We start from the raw sequence: 23,553 nt of genomic DNA, 5'->3' as shown, positions 1-23,553 counted from the left end.
GCTGAAGCAGTGGTATAAGCAGCTTTGTTGGACTGGAGAAAACAATTTCTAACTCATGGTAACTATACAACTGACCAACCCTGCCACCCCAGCTCCCCACTGACGTCTCCCCCCATTGACCCTCCAACTCCACGCCAGATGCTCCGACTCCGGATCCGATCCTCTGACCGCCTCAACCTCCGACCCTCCAACTCCCAACTAACCCGCTCCCCAACCCCCCCACCCATCCCAACCAACCCGACCTTACCACCCTGCCACCCTACCCAGCTGGCACCCTACACACCCTGCCACCCTATCCAGCTGGCATCCTACCACCCTATGCACGCACTTAGCTCACTCAGACTCATCCAATAACGCAGTAAAATGCTATTTAACTGTCCAAAAGTTTTTAACTGTGTTAGTGGATGAAGACTTAACAAAATATGACAGTTAGTGCCGGATAAAGGGGGGTGTGATTTGGCTTCCACCACTGATCCTGTCCTACAAAGAAGGACTCCGAGAACAGATGCATTCCACATTTCTGAAAAGGGCTGGTTTGGAAGTTCAGGCGAGAGATACGGAGCTCTGGCGCTGTACAAAAAAAAAATGGGAGCAAGTGGCAATCCGGTGATTTCCACCCCTCAGAAGAATCAGCCCTTTATGTCCTTTATCGTCACTGCATCAAAATCCTCGACCTCCGTACTTAATAGCATCATGGGAGTACTTTCACTTCACAGACTTCAGTGATTCAAGAAGAAGCCCCACCAACGCCTTCTCAAGGGCAATTTGGGAGGAAGAATAAATGGATGGCCATATCCCTGAGAATTTTTTTTTTTAAATCAGTGATGCATGATTGCCCACCTTCACCTTCACAATAGATTATACTCAGCAATTCGCAACAGAAATCCATGTAATAAAACTTTGCTTTTGAGGTAAGCATCTATTTCCTTGTGCAGACCGAGTTAAACCCGTGTTGCATAACCGTTACTATCTGTCTATCCTGGGAGAGCTTGATGCCATCACTAAGTCTAAGAATGAAGAGTGCTCCATTTTTCCATCACCCTCACCCTTCAACTTGATCAGCTGAGAAGTCCACTCCTACCACTACCCTATGAATGTTGTTTAATTATATATCATGTATGTGCTTTGTCAGTGACTTTCCACATAATACTGAAAATCTGCTCAGATATATCATTAAATATTGATATTACATATTGAAGTGATATATTGTGCTGCCTCAGACGATACATTTAAGAAGCAATTGTGATCAGTCAGGATTTCATTTTTACCTTTATTTTTGACAAAACATACATATGTAGCAGTATAGATGTTGCTACTTATTTTAGCTAAAACTGGCTGAGATTTTTGATTGAGAAATATTATTATGGTCTTCAGTTATGGTTACTCTAATACTTAATTCTTTTCCCTCCCACTAATTTTCTCCATGTTAGTCCCATGTGCTTTGGAACAGTTCACGGATTTTTCATGTCTCAGTCCAGAGAGTTGGCGGGCTGCTTGGCTGGGGAGGTCACAGGACAATGCTCGATTCTACCCTTGCTTACAACTGGGGTCATTGAAAAGTGATCAAGGGCAGCAGGCTTGGCTATTTTAAACTCCCAGTCCACCTTCAGTACAGGGAACTCAAGGCCAATTGTAGATTCTATGGCCTCAGCCATGTCAGCTCAGCTAGCTCAGCACTGAGCTATTGGAGAAGGCTACCTTGTATTCAGTTTTGTTGATCTTTGCACTACTATTTCTGCTATCCCCTTCCTGCTTACACATTTTAGGAGAGAGGTCAGAAAATTGGCAATTCAGGGGATGAAACTGGGCTGGAACTTGAATGATAGTTCAACTTCTTTCAGGAGTTTTTTTTGTGCCCTTTTTTTTAAACTTGACAATAAATTTCCTTTCCCTCCCTTAGCTCTCTTTTTCCTTCCATGTGTCTACTTGTATCAAATACCGTCTGTAGCTGAGAGAGGTTGACAGTTGGCCTTACATCCTTTATTGCTATTGTGAGCACTCTATTGTTGATGTGTGGGGGCCAAATGAACCATGTATCCAATCAACAGTGCACCATGTTGCTGCTCCAACACTTTACTGTCAATTATCTTAAGCTTTATCTTTCATATCTACATTAGAATTTCCTGAATTTTACCTTTGGTTTGTAGAATTAAGATCGACTTTCTATCTTAAGTGTGCTGACTTAAGAAATAAGTTCCACTATTTCCAATCTTGGTGTTTCTGATTTTTAATTTAGAGTTTACATGTATTGGTTAACTTAGGTAAAACTTGGCTTTTTACAGATTGTGCTCTATAGCTTTCCCTTAATGATTCAGCAATTAAACAATCTTCACTGCTACTTACTGCATGCATGCATTTTTCTTTCTGCCCCCCTAAGTCCTGAATTCATGGACTATCCTTCAGATCAAAGGTGAGTCTTCACCATGCTTATATTCACTGCTCTTGTCTGTGGATGTTCTCTTGTGTGTGGTGGCTTTCATCACAATGTCTTGGTCTAATTAAAAAGAAAATGAGAGCTAACTTGAATTTGCTGCACAATTGGATTTTCCAGCTTATCTGATTTGGATATATAAATCTATACTATTCAGTGAATTCACTTAAGATAGTCACACCGTTACTCCCCAGGGTTAAGAATCTGTCACGCGGTTAAACAATAAGCAAGATTTGCCCAACTAAATGCTTTGCTGACCTGACAACAGTGGTTACACTTCAAAAGCATTACAACGGCCATGAAGCATCGGGGATGTTTTAGGGGAGGTGAAAGGTGCTAAGTAAGTGCAATTTCTTCTTTTTTGGTCAGAGTGAAAGCTCTTCTGCTTCCTCCCCACACCCCCAATCACAAACCGCAAAAGGAAAAAGAAAGCAACATTTATACATTTGTCTGCATTAATTAAAAACACTCGGGTGATGCAGCAAGCTACTGCGTACAGGTGATTAAAATACTGTTTTGTTTTAGTTAATGCCTCGAGACACTGGACTTCACAAAACAGAAATGATTACAAGGCCACAGTGCATTTTATAATTATAGCGGCTTACAGCACAAAAGGAGATAATTTGGCCCATTCAACTTGTGCCAACTCGTTCCTGATACATTTCATATTTTCCTTGATATAATTGTCCACTTCCCTTTTCATAACTATTTACATATTCTGCTTCCTCTGCTGTTTCTGGTAGACTATTCTGTGTCATCGATTGTGCTTTCCCCAGTCTCCTCTCCTCTGCCTGCTCTTATCTCTCTCAATATTTTGTTCCTTATGAGAAACACAGGCCATGTAGTGTTAGGATAGACCATTCCCATCAACCTGACCGTCCCCAAATCCAGAAACAATGCACAGTTCACTACCTGCATCCCTCAATCGATATCCTCCCTTGTGGCTGGGATTTTCTGGCCCTGCCATGCTGGGACCCATCACTGAGGATGCGGCAGACCAACCAAAAGTCCATTGACTCTCGGTGGGACCACACTATCGCGGCGGTGGGCAGGGCCGGAAGATTCTGCCATATGTCTGTAGAACCCCTTCTCGAAGCTGTTAATGTCAGCTGTAATCACCATTCCAAGCCAACATTCGTCTGTCTCTCTTCCTACCTCCATCTAACATATATTGTAGTCTACTCTATCCATTTTAACTCTTCCCACGTAGTTTTTTTGAAACTTCAAATACTTATTCTCTGCCTCCCTGCTCAGGAGCAACGATAATCCCAAAAATGGATTTAATTGGATGAAAGCCAGCTTTTAGGCCTGATTTTATAGTCAAGTAAACCAGCTTGCAGCCTGATGCCGCCTGGATTAGTAAACTTCCCCAAACAGTCAAACAGGATGCACGTCTCCCTGGCTCGTTGACCCCAAAGCATGCTGTAGCTTTCAGTAGAGTCTTCATTGCTTATATCTTTCGATGACACTGTAATTCTAAACGGTGAACATTGGCATGGATCTTAAAATCAGATTACTGGGAATCCTGTATAAACACTTATTTGGTGTAGATTTGAATCTATGATATTTAAACCCAAGTCAAGCTCCAATACTTATAGTTTTGTCAGACTGTACAGCTGTTTGCTCTCGGTTTCTTTAACCTAAAGGCCTGCTGATGGTGTATTTGAAGCTATTTGGTTTTTAAATGTTCTGTATCTCTGGATGCTGTGCCTGACACTGCAAGTAACCAGTGTGGTCTATTAACCCTCTTACATTCACTAGCCTGGCCTGCAATTTTCTGACGAATACCACCGGGAAAACAAACTGTATTCAAATGGTCAGCAGCAGAAACCCCAGTTTGACAGAGCTCTGCCCATTTTTACACCCTGTTGCGTTTTCCAGCGGGTGAAACCAATGGCTGAGTAAACACCCAGTTAAAACAGATGGGCATTTTATATAAATATTTTGGGTTTGTAAGGCATTCCATTTCCTGCCATTCTGATATTCGGGATAGCAAGTACTTGAACCAGGTATCTTCGATTGCTAGGCAGCAGTAAGATTAGGGAAAGTACGCGGGAATATTAAGGAAAGTCTATTTTTGTCATTTCTTAGATATTTTTCTTAATTTGTTTCGGGAGCTAAGTTGTCACGAACCTTTGCCAATTGTAAATCATTTTTCAGTCTGCATCCTGTTACTGACAGTAGTGGGTTTTCCGCTCGGAATTCCCCTGTCTGATATGTTTGAGAGAAGAAAAAGACTTGTGGAGATTTGAGTGCACGAGTGATTCTCTATTTCCTCAATTTGACATTGTCCTCAATTTGACATCTCTCAATACCTCAATTTGATAGACAGTTGATGCTAATGTGACAATGGTCCCAATAGCATTATTACAATATGTGAATGCTTGTCCAACTATAATATGATGCTTTCCAATCACATAGGGTAGAATTTTCCCTCCGTTGGGGGGATTGTGCATGGGCGGGCGTGGATCCGATTGGCACCCCCGATCGGGTTCGCGCCGCCATTTTACGTGGGCGGGTCAATTGCGGCCCACCCAGCGTGACGCGCACCCGGAAGCGCTGTGCAATCCCCGAGTCGGGAGCACGCTCTTTTGCACATGCGTGTGAAAGAGCACAGAAATCTCCCTGAGGCACAGAGATGCCTCAGGGAGATTAGTTTTAAGTTTTGGAACAGTTCAATAAAGTGTTGAAAAATTTTTTTATGATGTGTCGCCTCATGTGAAATTGTCACATGAGCTGGGACATGTGCATTCATTTCAATAAGAATATTTGAGAAAATTTAAAATCATCCATGAAACCTCATCCTGCCCATGGATGAGGTTCCATGAAAAATGTGAAGGCCGTTTGGGTTCTTCGCCTGCCCCGACAACCTTAAGGTTGGACGGGCAGCTCCGTTAATTATTTTAATTGTTAGTTAAATGGCCTTAATAGGCCTCAGCTGTGTGCCCGCCGAACTGAAAATCTAAATGACGCGCGGTGACATCGGGACACACGCCTGATGTCACCCCGCGTCATTTTACGCCTCAGCGAGCGGGCCCCACCCCTGCTCGCCAAGCCGAAGATTCTCCCCATAATACCAAGTTGTTAATGGCACTACATTAAAGAGAGCATCACTTGGTGATCAATAGTTGATGCAAAGCCTGATTGGACATACCTATCAAGATACCACCAACCACGTTTCTGGAACAGCATCTGGCAATGTTGTGGGGAGTAATTTTCTAAGGATCTGGCTTAGCAAAGAGGCAGAAGCCAAAGTTTGTGCCATTTTTGGCGAGGATAGCTGTAGCTACCATTGCAGCACATGACTTGCACATCCAGTGATGCTAATGATTAGCTGTGCCCTGAACTTTGGCTCCACCTCCTTAACGGGCATGCTGGAGTGATGGTCTATGGGTATGGGGCAGTGACATAGAGGATCAGCATACTCAAAGCTGTCTCTCACAATGATACTTCCACTTCATCAGCTATTAAACAAGAGGTTGGATGTGAGGCTACTCTGTCACTTGTTGCTTCATTTCCCTTCATTTCTTGTCAGCCTCTTCTTAATCCCCTGCCTCCCCAGCCATGCTAAAAACTATTAAAGACTTTTGAGGTTCTCCATAGGCTTTCAGAATTTTGTCATCCTGTTGTGACAGCTCCCTTTAATTGAACCATCTCTTTAGATATTGCTTAATACACAGTGTTCTGCTCCCACCACCAATATACCCCTGGACCTATTCAAATCTGTACTTGAAGACATTCAAATGAGCTGAGCACAACAAATGAAGTACAGGTATCCAACTTCCTGGAATCTGGACAAAACCCGTCAATACTTATTCCATCTAGATAACTCCTGAAGCCACAAATCTATGTGACTGGGTGCATGGAAAAGACCATTTCTTGGAAATTTATAAAGAAAATTAAGAGTTGACAATAATTTACACTGAGTCATGGTGACAGAGGGGTTAGTGGACCCTAAAGGTAATACTTTGCAGTGAATGTTTAGCACTACCAGTGTGCTTCCTCTGTGTTAGAGATTTGAAATTCTGAGCTTGTTCTTGACAGATTTTTCTTCCTGTGTTTAGTGAAAAAGCGATACAAGTTAATTACTTTGAACTAAGCATCAAAACCGAAGCAACACAGGGACTGATTCTGTGGAGTGGGAAAATTGCTGAGAAATCTGACTACATTGCACTGGCTGTAGTTGATGGGTATGTGCAGATGACCTATGACCTTGGATCTAAACCAGTCATACTCCAGTCTACGATTCCAGTCAACACAAATCAGTGGGTTAGGATTAAAGCTAACAGGTAAATATAACACATATTGGCTTTGACTTCAATTGTTACCAGCTTAACTTTGGGGAAGGCAAATATGAGAATGGGACGGTAGACAAATGTATAAGAGATTGCTGGTGGCAGTTCTAGTTGAATGCTTAATGTATCCAGATGACAAATCCTTCTTCACTATTTAGCAGAGATATTAAGGCATTTTTTTAAAAATGGCATTAATACTGCTAACATGAATGTATTAAGTGTGCTTTCCTAATATCATGAACACTAATCTCTAGGCTCAAATAACCAAGGTCCTTGATTTACAGTTTCCAGTGTGCTGGTCAGATTTTGACTTTGCGTACTAGTGAGTGGTTTATATTATTCATACCAGTAGTCTGTCATGAGGATTCTTCGTTATCATTTCAGTTCACTAAAATGAGTGCTTTCCTCCTTCCTTCTGGTCATCCAACAGAATACACAGATATGGGACTCTTCAAGTGGGAAATGAAGCCCCTGTAACTGGGTCTTCTCCTTTTGGTGCCACACAGCTGGATACCGATGGAGCACTCTGGCTTGGTAAGTTGGAAAGACAATGAATGGTGCTTACAATTCCAGTATTAACATTCTAAGTACGTAGATGGCGAGACACTTAGCCTTAATCAAGCCAGTCACCTTGAAGCCAACTTGTGGCAACCCCATCACATCACAGATATGCACTTGAGATCAGTTATCTAAGATCAGGGATTCAACCAAAGACCTTTATGGCCTGTCTTACTCAGCTAGTCATTGGATAAACTTTCCAAGTCACCAGGGAATGCCAGACCACCATTTTTCAAATGAGTAGTTCCTGTTATGGCGATCCTGAAGTTCCAAAGGAAAAACAAGGGCAGGTTTACCAGCATGCTTGGGTTATGTGAACAAGTTGACAGGTTTGTGTGCTCGAGGGTTCAGAAGCTAGTGTGAGAGTGTTGTCGTGGAACAGAATTGTTTGGGTTTGGGAGTGTCTGATTTGCTTCGGCTCTGTGTATAATTTGAACTGACTTTACTAGTTCTTCGTAAAAGACTGCTTTTGTGTTGATCCCACTGGCGGACACTTAATTTTGGATGAGAGAGAATGAAGTAAGAATATATGCAATAAATCTTTGCAATGTACCTTACAATTTCTCTTTGAAGACCGTCCACGTAAACATTTCTTAATACTTTCTGTAACGGTGACTCAGATTTCCTTTCTTAATTGCTCTGTGAAGTTTCCTGTGCAAAGAGTTGACATGGATTGAAGATCTGCCAGTTTCAAAGTGCAATTGACAATTACTGTTGTAAATGCGCTGAACAAGCAATTTCTTATGGCTTCCAAAGTAAGTGTGTTTTTTAAAACATGCAGTCTATGGACATCCTGAGCCAAGCATAACCCACTTTAACACACTGATTATGTTATTATACATTAATCGGAATTCAACTGTATTGATCTGTGTCATTAGAACCAAGACTCTTCGGCCTGTAATGCAATATTCCCATTAATTCAGTGGGTTCCTCCTTAAACAAAATTGCTTGGAATAGCAATTCATACCGCGGAAAGCTTTTAGTTTCATAAAGCGTGCTGTGCACAATTCTCATGGATAATTGCCCTCCTTTTTTTCAGGTGGAATTGAGAAACTAGCACTTGGAAATAGATTGCCAAAGGCCTACAGCACTGGTTTCATAGGCTGCATAAAGAATGTAATCATTGATCGTCAGGAACTACAGCTAGTAGAAGACGCCTTGAATAATCCCACTATATTACATTGTCCAGCCAAATAATGAACAGGCCATGCCTATTGCTGTAATTATTTTCTATTTTTGTATACTTTTATTGCTTTTTATATTGAAAGTGTTTTTTTGCAGTATATCAAGCTGATCTCACAAGCGAACCAAACGATCAAAATGTCCTACGCTACAATTACACTGTACACAGTTAATTCAGTCATACTTGAACCTGTGAAATTTGGTGCTGGTGTTACCTGCTGCCTTCTTTGAATCATTTTGCTTCACAATCTTAAGAACTTGTGGTTAGGCTCTTCTTATTTATGGCAACTGGAAGAGTTGAACGCTATGGTATTTGCAACCTCCAGACTGAATATGACTACTCAGATTTGGGACCCTTTACATCAAATTTTTTGACACAATGAAGCTCCAGTCTCTTTGTTTCTATGCTTTTAATAATTTGTGTTGTTCATGTTTGATTATGTGACTTCTTCAAGAGTTAAATATATTGCAATACTGAGCTAGCCAACACAAGTGGTGTTTTGGGAAAATGCTGTATCCCTTTCATAGAAGATGAGAAATCATTAAACAAAAGGATGTAAAGAGATATGTCTACATCTCTTTTTTAAATACATCCGCTCTCAGTTTTGCAAAATCAAAGTGGCACACTTTCAAATTACTCTGGATTTTTCACAGTTCTAAGTAGTTTTAATTTTAAAAAAATCTTTATTTCACAGTACAATCTCAAAGGCAAATGCTTTTCAGTCATCCAAGTTAAGATATTTTTGTTTGAGATCAAGAAGAAATAAAACTAAGCCTTTGATTATTTTGTAGTATCAAGAAGAAAAACGACATCATTTAGATAAGATCTACTAATGCAATATTTAACTATTATTTTTTTCAATATTATCGGAGCAGCTTGCTCCTCTCTCCATCAAGAAAAAGCTTTCTTTTTCCAAATGACAGTGTTCCTTCAGCCTGTGCATAAGAGATGACCTATGGTTCTGTGCTGAGATCCTACAGACTGAAGGAAACCTTTACTGCATTTCATTAACAAACACTTGAAACTAGATGTGGAATCAAACTGATATCATTTCCTGAATTTGCTATTCCATTTGTCAATATTTTTATATGTAAAGCCTCAAACTGTGTAGATGTTACATTTTACCAGCTGCAGAAATAAATTCCCACTTTTGTTGCCCACTGTGTATGGTGTATGTAGTAGTATGGACCAGTATGTAACTGATACCTTTCACTTAACACTTGTGAGATTGCATGTGGCCTGCTGGTGGTCCATTTTTTCTAATGGTCTTGGATTGGGGAAAAAATATGCCTACATTTTAAGATTAATGGATAGAGACTGATGTCCTGTTGGAGGTGACATTCATAAAAAGAAGCAAAGAGCTTTGTACCACATGTGGCATGCTACTGAGCCAGTCCCATAATATAATTTTCTCCTTAGCTGCTGCTTGCTGTAATGTATTCCACCTGCAGACTTGACCAATAGAAAGCTCATGGGCACAGGTTGGGAGTTTACTGCTGTAAAGCCGTGCCCAGCAGGTAATTTATAATTACAACAGGCTGTTGGAAAAGGTTTGCGGAAAATAAGATTTGCTTTCACAAACTATGAATTATGCCAAGGATTTTGCAAGTGGCATGAGTGGCCATAAATGTGTCTAGACTGCTGTAAAATTTGGTCTCTGCAATGTGCATTGATTCAGATTGTGATATTTTGTCATCGGCATCACTCAGTGGTGTCAATTATTTTATTTTTGGCCCGATCACCTGATTTTTTTTTTTGTTTATAAATTTCCATAGAAGTTTTTTTTTAAAAAAAATTCAGCCTTAACAACTAGTGCGTATTCAGAGAATTTCTTTATATTGTATAACATTCAAGTACATATCATTGTATAAACCTGTGAGGGGGTAGCCTATAAGAATGCAGTTAGGAATAAGAAGAGGCACTGCATCACCAGAAATTGGAATGTTGTCCATCCGTCAAAGTAAAATTGTTGCCAGGTGGGCAAACAGAGTTGACTGCCATGGAGAGAATGTGGGAATGCTTTTATGACATTTGCAAGGGCAGTGCTGCCGCTGTGCTGCTGTGAGTGTGCTGTTTTATTATTCGGTGAAAGGCAACTCGATCGCGTACAAAGAAGACGCGTCCTCATTGTCACTGTGGGCAGGATTCTTGTGTCGGCCTGCGGGCGTGATCAGCGGGGGGGCCCCGGGAGTGGCCGGGGAACAGACCGCCGACCACCGTCAGCCCGGCCCCCACCGACTGCGATTTCACCCTGGCTTCCCGATTAACGGCCAGTCGGCGTGAAGCGCAGGGGCGCTGTAACGCTCAGCGCTGCCGGGGTTTGTGGGGTGGGGGGGGGTGGGTGGGTGGTGGAGGATGGCGGGCGCTGACATGGGCGCCGGTGAGCATGGAATGAAAGCTCCCTGAAGGCAGGGAGCTACCTCAGGACGCCGAAGGCTTCGAAAGTATTAAATAATGATTTTAAAAGCAGAACAAAAATGCCCAGGCATTACAAACAATCATCTGAACATATACATTATAAAAATTCTGTCCATAGATTTTTATTTTTTTTATTTAATAACAGAAACCTCATCCCGCCCTTGGATGAGGTTTCACGAAAAATGTGTAGGCCGCCTGGCCGATTCACCCGTCTACCAGAAGGTTGGACAGGCCATGAAAAATTGGGGACGATTATAACTTTAACGGGCTTAAACGCCCTCTTAATTGTCAGCGGGCGCACCTCCAACTTTTGCGCGCGCGCGCCCACTGAGATATCGCACGAGCGTCAAGGCGCTCACCTGACGCGTGGGTGCGCACCTGCACGCTGACCTGAAAATTCTGCCCTATGTGAATATTTTTTTATCTTTTAGTCCAGTACTTGGACTTCGTAGTTATCAGTGACCATTACTGAGATTGGGTTACATGTTTTTCCTCATTTTTGCTGACTTTTTTTTAAACGTAATCTCTGGCCCTTTGCAATGGCTGGTGAGGAGTGCAGTCTGTGGTCTGTTGTCCTTATAATGCTTACCTCATCGTTGTTGCCCGCTGAGGGTGAGCAGACAACTTTGTAATGCTGGTCACTGGGTTTGAGGAGGACAATAAAATGAGCTTGTGTGTGTGTTTTTTTTTCTCAACATTGGGAATTGAAGAAACAGAACATAAGCAGAAACATTCCAAATGCTGTGTCTTGTCTTCAAAAATGTTTGTGAGAAAGGGGGGCTTTAGAAATGCCTTAAATGCCAATTCACCAATCTTGTGGTGAACCTCACCGCGCACACCTTGTGTTGTGCACTTATTTTTATTTGATGTTTTACTGCTGGTGTTTTAACTCTAGTGTAAAAATATTCAAGCCCTTTTTTTTTAAAAAAGAAAGAAATGCTGGTTTTATTTATGTGTTTCCATACAGTGTATTTTCAGGTACATGACCATTGTAAACTGCTGTAATTAATCTGTAAGGACAGTGCACAGTATATGATCAGCATGATGTAACCATTACTAACTTTATTACTCGTGTCTTTTGTCCAATCATCATGAAATAAAGTGTAAAACTTACAAATCATTTTGATTTCTTTTTTCCCTGTTGGTGTGAAAGGTGGTAGTTGATGGTTTGTTAAAGTTGTAATGTTGGTTTTGAGGAATCTTCTGACCTACTCCCAATATGATAGCCTCCAAAACAGAAGCAAAATACTGCAGATGGAGGAAATCTGAAACAAAAACAGAAAAAGCTGGAAATGCTCATAAGGTCATGTGGAATGAGAAGCAGAGTCAGCAATAAACTTGGTCAGTGACTTGAAATGTTGACTTTGTCTTGCTACAGATGCTACCTGACCTGCTGAGTTTTTACAACCTTCAGCTTTTTTGATTTACGACATGTTTATGATTTTTATCAAAAATGTACAGTAACGGCTATTTAGAATAAGGCACTATTCCCAGAAATTATAGCTTCCTTTTACCTGCCGTTTCCAGGAGGTCCAGGAACCTTGGCCGACATCAGTTAGAATCAAAAGCTTGTAAAACTTGAGGCGCGCAGCCTCCTCAAAGCTGTTACCGACCCATTCACCTCACGAGAGCAGATTGGCTACCCACACTTAAGTCATGCAGGTGTTCGTTTACTTTCCATGTTACATCAATACTTGTGAATGAGTCGCTAGCTTGCCAGCAGCAGATTTTGAGGCCATCAGGGTACAGATTAAGAAGGCCCAACGGCTGTGCAATTGGCACAAGGTAATACTGTCATTATTGCTAATCAGTAAGCAGGAGAAGCAATTGCAGAACAAAAATCAGTGACACCATCACAGAGGATCATCAGGGCAAATTATTGCAGTGGAAATTGTATAGCAACATAATTTGGTTAATGGAATAAGAAGAGTTCTGTTGCTGCAGCTAGAGCTAACAAATATAGCATGCCTTAAGGGAAAAAAAATCTGTGAAGCTGTCACCTCAAAGGCAAATGTAAAATAATACGTTCAGCATTTATTGGCAAATGAGCCAATGCACTACGGGAACTCAAATCCATAAAATAGCTGAATACCTGATGCCTGCATGTGGAGATAATGTGATGCTATAATTAATCCCGGCCAATTTCATTCTTGTGTGTCATATGAACAGTTTGAGTGGCACAAAATGAACCATGTGAACTGGGTAATTAGGTTAAACAGCACGCTCCTAAATATATGCAAAGTATAATCTATATACCATAATACGCATTATAGAGATCTTCATGTAAACTTGGTTGTTGCAGGCTAAGGTGATACTTGTCGAACTGCTTTCTTGTTCTAATTCATTTTATTAATTTAAACACCAGAGAACATAGACATCAGTTGTAACAACCCACAATATCAGATCTTTAACAAGGTATTGTTACATAATCCAACATGCCTACTCAGCTGAATCATAATAGATGATTCCAGTATGATTACATAATTCTTTATTGAGTTTGCAATTCACTTTAAGAATGGCGGTACATCTTCCTGGACAAGGACAGTATCAGCATATGCAGTAATGCAACAAATGGGACTTAATTGGGCTTAGCAAGCTTGAAAGTACAATTTCAATCTCTGCCAAAGAGTTTTTCCCCCCAGTTTGGAGTTCACAAAGAAAGTGAGCACCAGCATTTTCCATTGCCATTTAAACTTTTTATGTTATCGACCAGGTTTATTGTCTATGGCGATGGGCCCTCAGCCAAAACCAGGGTGGAGAAATTAACCCTGGATGATAGTTTGGAATTTTCTCCACAGTGAATATTTTCCCCTGGGTTACACTATAACAATGCTTCCCAAACTTTTCCCTAGCCTGACCGCATTTTAATGCCTCAGACTTCGTGTGACCCGGAAGGTGGGTGTAGCTTCAGCCGCTGACCAGTGGGATGGGGTGGGTTTAGATCCTGAGTGGGGCATATTGGGGCTTAGCTCCTGGGGATTGGTGAGGGTGGTATTTTTACCATGGGGGCGGGGGGGAGGGGTGTTGCGGTGGGGTACTTGTGTTTTAGCTCATGATCAGTGTTGGGGGAGTTGTGGGGTGGATGTGGGAGAAGTTCGGGGTGGTAACAATTGTTCAAACACCTACCTTTTATAGCCTTTTTTGCAGTAGCCATTAGGCCTTGAGGATCTGTTTCTTGGGCCATATCCACCAATAGAAAAAAAAACACAAGGATTTAAAGGGGCCTTGCAACAGCCAGAAATCAGTCCGAGCCTAAAGTCTCATCTTGCAACCCCACTGGGGATCACAACCTGCACTATAAAGCTTTGTTCCCAGGTCCAGTACTCGTTTTATAGAGTCAACATTACCCGAACCAGCCCCACTTATCTAAACACTAAAATCATTGCTGTGTTCACTCACCAAGGACTCCAGTTTGATTCTTTCCCATTTGAGTCCTCTTCATATTGCAGCTGTATCATGTGGGGCTGCAGCCATTAGCTTCACAATGAACAGTGCACAGAGAATGAATTGCTTCTCTACCATTAAGCCGCAGCAGAAGTTGTAGTTTAAGGGTCTGGCACATTTAGGATTAATGTGGGACTGAGTACAGTACCTCCCACACAATGATGTAAGAGACCACACCCAGGATCACAGAGGTAATTATATTTGGTGATTTAAATTTCCCAACATTAACTGAGGTAGCCATAGTGTTAAGGGGTTGGATGGAATGGATTTCTTGAAATGTGCACAGGAGAGCTATTTAGGTCAATATGTACAAGGTTCAACAAGGGATGACGCAGTGCTGGACCTAATTCTGGGGAATGAAGCTGGACAGGTGGCTGAGGTGGTGGGGGAGCATTTTACTGATAGCAATCACAACATGGGGCAATTTAAACTTGTTATGGACAAAGAAATAGACAAGTTGCAAAAAAATGTTTTGGATTGGGGGAGAGAGGATTTTAGTAAAATAAGGCAGGATCTGGCCAAGGTAGACTGGGAACAGCTACTCGTGGGGAAATAATATACAGAGGAGCAGTTGAGGGGAGGGCTTTCAAAAAGGAAATGAGGGTACAGGCTCAACTTGTTCCCTCTAGGGTGATAGGAAGGAGCAACAAGCCCAGAGAACCATGGATGACCAGAGATATTCAGGATACGATGAGAAGGAAAAGAGAGGCTTTTAGCAGGTACAAGGGGAGCAAATCAATAGAGGCATTGGTGGAGTACAGAAAGTGCAGGGTGGAGCTTAAGAAAGCAAAGAGGGGATATGAGAAACTTCTGGTTAGTAAAAGTAGGGAAAATCCCAAGATATTCTATAAGTATATCAATGGGAAGAGGATAACCAGGGAAAAAGTAGGGCCCATTTGGGACCAAGGGGGCAATCTACGGGTGGAGCCAGAGGACATCGGTAGAGTGTTGAACACATACTTCACACCTGTCTTCAAGAGAATGAAGATGAAGGTATCAAACTCGGGGAGAGAGACTGCGATGTTCTTGAGCAAATTGATATAGGGAGTGACAAGGTATTGGAGGTGTTGGCAGGCTTAAAAGTGGACAAATCTCCAGGTCTGGATGATTTGTGTCCCAGACTGCTGAAGGAGGCAAGCGAGGAGATCGCAGGGGCTCTGACCCAAATTTTTAATTCCTCTCTGGCCACAGGAGAGGTGCCAGAGGGCTGGTGAACAGCTAATGTAGTTCTGCTATTTAAGAAGAGATGTAGAGATAAGCCAGGGAACTACAGACCAGTGAGTCTCACATTAGCAGTAGGGAAACTAATGGACAAAATTCTGAAGGAGAGAATCCATCTCCACTTGGAGAAACAAAGTTTGATCAGGGATAGTCAGCATGGCTTTGTCAGAGGGAGGTCATGTCTAACAAATGTGATTGAATTTTTTGAGGAGGTGACCAGGTGTGTAGATGAGGGTAGTGCAATTGATGTAGTTCATATGGATTTCAGCAAAGCCTTTGACAAGATCCCACATGGAAGACTTATAAAGGCAAATGCGCATGGGATACAGGGTAACTTGATAAGGTGGGTTTAAAATTTATTTGTAGGAGACAGAGGGTGATGACAGAAGGCTGCTTTAGTGACTGGAAGCCAATGTCCAGTGGCGTACCACAGGGATCTGTGAAGGGTCCCCTATTATTCATCATTTATATAAACGACATAGATGACTACATGGGGGTAGGATTAGTAAGTTTGCGGATGACACAAATCTTGGCTGGGCGGTTAACAGCGTCTTGGGCTACAGGAAGATATAGAAGGGATGGTCAAACAGGCAAACAAGTGGCAGATGGAATTTAACTCTGAAAAGTGTGAGGTGATACACTTTGGAAGGAGTAATTTGACAAGGAAGTATTCAACGAATGGCATGACACTAGGAAGTTCTGAGGAACAAAGGGACCTTGGCGTGTGTGTCCATAGATCTCTGAAGGCAGAGGGGCATGCTAGTGGGGTGGTGAAAAAGGCATTTGGGACACTTGCCTTTATCAATCGAGGCATAGATTACAAAAGTAGGGAGATCATGTTGGAGTTGTATAGAACCTTGGTGAGGCCACAGCTGGAGTACTGTGTGCAGTTCTGGTCACCACATTATAGGAAGGATATGATTGCACTGGAGGTGGTGCAGAGGAGATTCATCAGGATGTTGCCTGGGATGAAACATTTAAGTTATGAAGAGAGGTTGGATAGACTTGGGTTGTTTTCGTTGGAGCAGAGAAGACTGAGGGCAACCTGATCGAGGTGTACAAGATTAAGAGGGGCATGGACAGGGTGGATAGGGAGCAGCTGTTCCCCTTAGTTGAAGGGTCAGTCACGAGGTGACACAAGTTCAAGGTGAGGGGCAGGAGGTTTAGGGGAGTGTGAGGAAAAACATTTTTACCCAGAGGGTGGTGACGGTCTGGAATGCGCTGCCTGGGAGGGTGGTGGACGCGGGTTGCCTCACATCCTTTAAAAAGTACCTGGATGAGCACTTGGCATGTCATAATATTCAAGGTTATGGGCCAAGAGCTGGTAAATGGGATTAGGGAGGTAGGTCAGCTGTTTCTCATGTGTCTGTGCAGACTCGATGGGCCGAAGGCCTCTTCTGCACTGTGTGATTCTGTGATAGCTCATATTATGAATGAAGTGCATTGAGCTGCAACATGGCTTTGGGCTTTGTCAGATACCATTCTGTTTTTTGAATCTGCTGACATTTTTCCTTGGTTAAAGTCAAAAGATAAAATATGTACATAGGCTTTCAGGAACTGTGTTAAATGAGGTGGATTGGTATGTGCTATAGCAGACATTGGTAGGAAATGAGTTGAGAATCATAGACCTAGAACGTTAGAACTTTTAGGACCAAGACCCAAAAAGAAGCATGGCAACAGGGCAGAGATTCAGCAGTTCACAAGTTCCCTAGAAAGAAAGATTACAGACCGATAACTTCATCTGAAGCAAATTCTTGTATCTATAATATCCAGACTGCGAGTGAAGTAGGCAAAAGTTAGAGAACAAATGCTGATTCATGAAGAGTGCAAGAATACCACTGTAGGCAACAAGAAGGAAAAGATGTAAACAGAAAATAAGGGAGGATGTTTCAAAAAGTCTTTAATTGTCAACAAATAGTTTGAAAGTGGGGGGTCAGTTAGCTCAGTTGGCTGGATGGCTAACATGTGGTTTCAGTCAATCCCAACAGTATGGGGTTCAGCCACCGTTCCAGCTGAGGTAGATTCAGAGCCTGCCTCCTCACTCTACCTATAGTACAAAAATCACAATGTTTAGCTGTGATTTGTTGAATAATTGCCAAGGACCTGCCTTCAGGCAAGAGAATTGATGAAGCATTCAAAAGTACTTCAACTTGTTCATGAAAGTTTTCCACTATTCCAAATATTTAATTTCATTCATTTTATAGGTCCCAGGCAACCTCCTCAAATTGAACTGCCTCTCTACCTTTCTCCTTCCTGTCAACACTTCACATGAACAGAGAGGAGGCCATTCAGAGCCTCAAGGTCGTTCTGCCATTTAATTAAATCATGTTGAATCTGTAACTCAAAAAACAGTTACCCACCTCTGATTCACATCCCTTACCCAATGAAAAACTTCCCAAATAAAATGCTGCAGATGCTGGACATCTGAAATCAAACCAGAAAATACTGGAAACAGGCAGCATGTCAGGCAGCATTCTAGAGAGAAAAAAGAGTTAATGTTTCAGGACCACGTTTGTAGTCCTACCTGCACTGTATTGAAGGGAACCCAAGTTATACTCACAATAAATTTGACCCTGTACAAGTTGGGTGTGCTTTAATTTTATGGTTGTATTATAAGAATTTTATTCCAACACTTATATCATTGAAGAATTTAATTAGTGCACATTAAAAATAAAACAATTATGTTGCTTGAAAATAACTACAAACTCCTTACACATTTGAACCTGTCAAACATAAGGTTTGTATCATGATGTAAAACTTTGAAGGCAATGCTACAGAAAATTAAAAACATTCAAGTTATAATTTCCTAATGTGCATTTATATAACACAGTACCACAAACCAAAATATATGTAATTTTAAATACATTTAAAAACTCGTGTGTTTCAAAACATAAGTATGTGGCTATCAGACCATTTGACAAAGCACATTTGTATTGTAATCTTGTGATGGAAGGCAGAATGTTGAACAGCATTAGCAACTGATAGTTAGCTAGGGTCTTTGTGTTGGACTGAATGTCACGAGAAACCTAATTACTACATACAGCAGATACAAATTGATTTTTGCAGCTGAGAGACAAAGATGCTTGAGTCATATTTTTTCTCCAGACACTCAGCCTTTGTAACTTAATTGAGCCCATTTTCCCCCCTTGAACAATAGCACAGTGTTCAAGTTCATTGGCACTTGGCTATAAATACCAAAATTTGATTAATTTTTAACAAGGTTCATAACAGATTATGTGGCATGGTGTATGAGGTAGTGTGTTATTCAAATTTAAATTAGGATCTATAAACAGAAAAAAAATGTTATTTGCATCCCCAATTTCTCAACATTTCAACAAGAAATTCAGAATGAATGGATCTGTAACGTAGAAAATGCTTAAAGAGAAACTAAAGCTGTATAGGTGGATGTAAGATAATCCCTTATGGTTAGAGTTTAGTCATGCTGTGGCTTTAGGAGAAATGTATATTGTGGAATGAGTTATCTGCAATGTGTTGTTACCTCAGTGAGAGGAAGGGAAATTGTTATTAAGGTACAACAGTTTGCCTAAGTTCTGGAACATGTTCCATGCAACCAAAGGCTTACAGATGTAAATATAAATTGAAGCATACTACTCTGCATCAGTTAATATGACAATGATCTTTCCAGTAACAGTATATTTTAAGTGAAATATTACTTTTAAAAATTAAATAATTGAGTGTATATTAACATCGCACATTACAAATAAAAAATATGCAAAATAATAGTGCACATGTGCAAGTAAGCCCAGAAATCGCTGTTGGAGGCAATGGATAAATGCTTAACATGGAGGTTCCTCTGTCTACATTTAATAATCGCATTAGACCTTTTATTTTTGAGGAGGGCACTTAATCATTTCTTTAAAATGGATTAATGTCTGCTTTAAAATAGTGACAAAGGCATGGTGAAACAATGGAAAAGTCACCTCTTTTATTGCTTTGTGGTTGAATAGTCCTTACCCTCGGGTGCCTCCACTTGGCGCCTGGGAGCTACTCATAACATGGAACTTGAGAGCTGTCATTATGCTGACTGCCAGAGGGAGACTTATTCTCCTCTTATTGAGAAAATAATACAAGTTGGTCCATAGTTCCCTGAACAGCTTCAATCTCTGCATGCCTCTATTTGCTACTGATAATGCTGGAATGCATATTTACTTAACCCGGAAATGGTCTGGGCCTGAAATTCACCAGGTCGGGATCCTGCCAGTTATGCTGGGACCGTGCCCTGCAATGCCTTCCAACACCAACCCTAACAGAGTTGCTCTGTGCAGGGCACTTAATTTGCATGAGTGAAGTGGGCATGTTAAGCCATTTATTTAAAATAGATTCATCCCTCCGTGAAAATAATGACAGTGGAACATTATGTGAACATGTTAAGAATTGTTCTGCCAATATCGCCATCAGTAATTTCAAGGCTATATTTCCAAGTGTACATAAACATTAATATAGAAACATATGCATGCATATATTTTGAATAAAAGAAATTCTGCACTTTATCTTCCCTTTGCGATATTGAAATCCATGATAAGCCGATCTCTGACACTTAGAGAAACAAGAAATAAGCATCAAGTTCCATCTGCTATCATCTCACACTTAGAAACTGTACTCGAGCACAATCTGTAACCTCAAAAGGACCCGCATATCCCCCACTCTACCATTACTATCAAGCCAGGGAATCAACCCTGGTTCAATGAAGAGTTCAGGAGGGCATGCCAGGAGCAGCAATAGGCATACCTAAAAATGAGGTGTCAACCTGGTGAAGCTTTAACACAGGACTACTTGTGTGCCAAACAACATAAGCAGCAAGTGATAGACAGGGCTGACTTGGAAATATATCGCCGTTCCTTCACTGTCACCAGATCAAAATCCTGGAACTGCCTCCCTAACAGCACTGTGGGTGTACTACACCACATGGGCTGCAGCGATTCAAGAAGGCAGCTCATTGTCACCTTCTCAAGGGCAACTAGAGATGGGCAATAAATGCTGGCCCAGCCTGGGAAGCCCACATTCCATGAATGAATATTTAAAAAATGGCATCACTGAATACTTTAAATTGAATTTCTTCAAGAATAAAATAATAGAAGTCCTATTCCTAGTTGAGAATGTACAAATGCTACAGATAAAAAGGGTAATATAGAGTCTGGGATGTTTTCCAATACAGCAACACAAGGTGAGGGTCAAATGGCATAAACCATGAAAATGGCTTATCAGTACCATTCCAACCCTAGCTGTGCCACTCCCTTGAGTGTTCTCCGAAGTGTTGTTCCTCAGAATGTGTTGGAATGAAACAATAACTGTTTCCCATCCTTTGTTTTGCCAAGATGTCATGGTGAAGAGTGTTTCCTGCCTATGTAACATGTCATTAGGCCAGAAATAATATTGTGATTTATTTTGCTGTTGAAAAGTTTCCCCAAACTGTCAGGTGAAATGTGAATGTATTTTTAATATATATCATCAGATTGTATCCTTAAATGAGCTGTCATCAAACGTTGAAATGAGCTTGAAAATGAGGATACTGGTAAGCATCTGCGCACCTTGCTTGGTGCAAATCTGTAAACATTTGTTACATTTCCTCAATGCCTCTATATCTGTATTGTATCAAAGCAAACTTGGTGAATGACTTGCATCACTCTCTGCACTTCTATTGAAAATCAATATACTTGGAACCACACATCTGTGAGCGATAATGTAAAACTAGCAAGCTAACAACAAAACAAAGTTGTGTCACATTTCATACAGACTAACAGATAACTCATGTTGAGTGTGTTACAGACAACGAAAAGGCTGCATAATTCATGAGTGACAAAGTTACAAGCTTTCCCAGTTCAGCAGAATCAATTACCAAATTAAATTCTGTCCCCAACATATGCACAATTGTACAATTTTGAGAGACGAAAAGGATGCCATGGTCTAAGAAATAAAATTAGCACACCTTGCTAACTGTGAATGGATTTTATAATCGTTATTTTGTTATTTGCATAAACATTGTGAGGAGGGAAATACAGTGTTCTGTCTTCCACAATAAGACTAAATCAGGATAGTTTAATATGGTTTGAGTGTGAACCCCATCTAAATCTCTGCATATGCTTCTCATCAGCCAATTTCTACAGTGTATATAGGCAGCAAATGTTTTCTTTCCATGGAGAAGCAACTAGCCTTGAATAACTGCCTTCCCGTGATAATAATATCAAGTGGGAAAATCAAATGGAGAATATCACATGGAGAATCACAACTGTAACTTCACTCCTGACCACTATGGTGCTAAAATTTTTGTGTTAATTGATAAAATTATGATTGAGAAATTTTTTGTCCTTGTATTGCTCTTGATTTATGTGTATTTAACTATTTAACAATAATTGTGAATTTCTTATTAGGCTTTACACTTGTCAAGATTTGCTCCATACTCCAAAGCCCTCCCAATGTTGTTCTCAGTTCATCTTCATTTAGTCAAGGTGAAATGCAAATTTTGCATGGTTTACTACATCTCCGATACTTAGTTCCACACTCAACCTCAAGATTCTTTCACTGAAGTTTGGTAGAAAGGGGTCTGACTTTTTCACATGTTTTGGGACTCCGGTGGGAGTCCTGAGCCCTCACTTACTGGTAGCATGCCCGACAGTACAATACTCCCTAAGATGGCATCCAAACTCCAATCAGAGGGCTGGCAGCTCTGGAGCCTCAGCAACGCAACTGGAGCATATGAGGGAGGTTGGGGACTGTGAGGTTGCCTCAACATGGAGGCGTGCAATTATATTAAAAGTTCTGGGGGGAAAAACTGTCAGGCCCCTCAGATCGGAGGAGAAATCATCAGGGTGGATTGTTTAGGCTGTAAGTGCGGCCTTTCCTGGCTATGGCTTTTTGGGACATGGAATGTCTTCAATGGCCTCTTCTAGCCTGCCGCAAGGAGGCCATTTTGATTCCGAAGGCAGCGATGTGGGGGCTGCACAGGCAAAATTGGGCCTAATTGACTCCTTAATCAACTTAATTGGCTGCCAGTTCTCGTGGTCCATACAGGCAGCTGATCTGGGTCCCCAACCGCCCATGGAAAGCTTCCACTAATTTCTTTCCTATTTTCCTGGCCCCTCCCATCCCCACCTCCAAGGCCGTCATCACGGGGCTGGGAAAATTCAGCCCAATATGCCATCTTCCTGTGCTTTGGCTTTTATCATCTTTAGACTCCAATAAATTCAGTTGAATCTGCTTTCTGCTTTCCCCATGTCCCAAGGCACTGCAAAGTGCTACTATTTGGGTGAAGATGATGTGGATTACGCTTGCAGTAATCTCAGTATGATGGGGTACACCTTTCCATGACCAACCGCCTACTCTCACCTCTTGATATTGCTGGTTTCTACACCTGCCTCACTCAGCTCATTCACTGCTTGAAAACCTCAGCCTTGCTTTTGATACCTTGATAGATTTGACTATTTCAATGCTGGTCTGGCTGGTTCCCCACTGTTCACTCTCCTTGTTGTTGGTGCCGATGATGGGTACTGCATTCCCGTTGATCTTGATAGCGTCTTCTGATGCTTTAGTTGTGATTGGAGGCCCTGAATTCTCTGATGACTTTGACTGCTCTAGAGGTGGAAAATTATGCCGCTGAGAAATACGGGATGAACTTAGATGTTTGCAGTGCTAAAGAATATTTGTCACTTCCTGTATGTCATAAAAAAGTAATCACAAATATGATACTTTATAATATAGAAATTTGCAAGTACGCAGTGAATATCGTATTTTCCATGTTATAAATTTAGAAACATGTTTGTTTGTACTTTTATGCATTTTTGGAAACACTTACATATGTAAAGTTCACAAACTCCTTCCAAAGAGTCCACTGTAAAAAATCTTGCTACCCCCTTCTCAGCAGGGTGTGAAATATTTTGCCAGCCTCTCTGTAAGCTTAGTGGTTGAATGACCCAAAAGAGGGATGCTTCTTCTTTATTCATTTCAAGGATGTGGGCATTGCTGTTACGGCAAGCATTCATTGCCCA

The 23,553-nt window shown here is 41.3% G+C and overlaps 1 protein-coding gene and 1 long non-coding RNA gene across 4 annotated transcripts in view; one reads left to right on the top strand and one right to left on the bottom strand.

Moving 5' to 3' along the window:
- The window catches only part of agrn (agrin), a 478,028-nt gene extending 468,404 nt beyond the window's left edge, over nucleotides 1–9,624 (top strand). For all 3 annotated transcript variants that reach the window (XM_041206167.1, XM_041206169.1, XM_041206168.1), the window contains 3 exons: nucleotides 6,496–6,720; nucleotides 7,157–7,260; nucleotides 8,324–9,624. In XM_041206167.1, the coding sequence (XP_041062101.1) occupies nucleotides 6,496–6,720; nucleotides 7,157–7,260; nucleotides 8,324–8,481 (487 nt within the window). In that variant the 3' untranslated portion in view covers nucleotides 8,482–9,624. The remainder of the gene's footprint in view (nucleotides 1–6,495; nucleotides 6,721–7,156; nucleotides 7,261–8,323) is intronic.
- The window catches only part of LOC121287987, a 31,551-nt gene extending 19,441 nt beyond the window's left edge, over nucleotides 1–12,110 (bottom strand). The window contains exons 1-2 of the long non-coding RNA XR_005945287.1: nucleotides 12,000–12,110; nucleotides 7,838–7,935 (exon numbers count right to left, since the gene is read on the bottom strand). This is a non-coding gene — a long non-coding RNA (uncharacterized LOC121287987). The remainder of the gene's footprint in view (nucleotides 1–7,837; nucleotides 7,936–11,999) is intronic.
- Nucleotides 12,111–23,553: the final 11,443 nt, after the last annotated feature.

The sequence above is a fragment of the Carcharodon carcharias genome, chromosome 15, assembly GCF_017639515.1.
Source record: "Carcharodon carcharias isolate sCarCar2 chromosome 15, sCarCar2.pri, whole genome shotgun sequence".
Classification (NCBI taxonomy): Eukaryota; Metazoa; Chordata; class Chondrichthyes; order Lamniformes; family Lamnidae; genus Carcharodon; species Carcharodon carcharias.
Note: the sequence above shows the minus strand (reverse complement) of the source record. Positions and strands in the feature narration are given on the sequence as shown.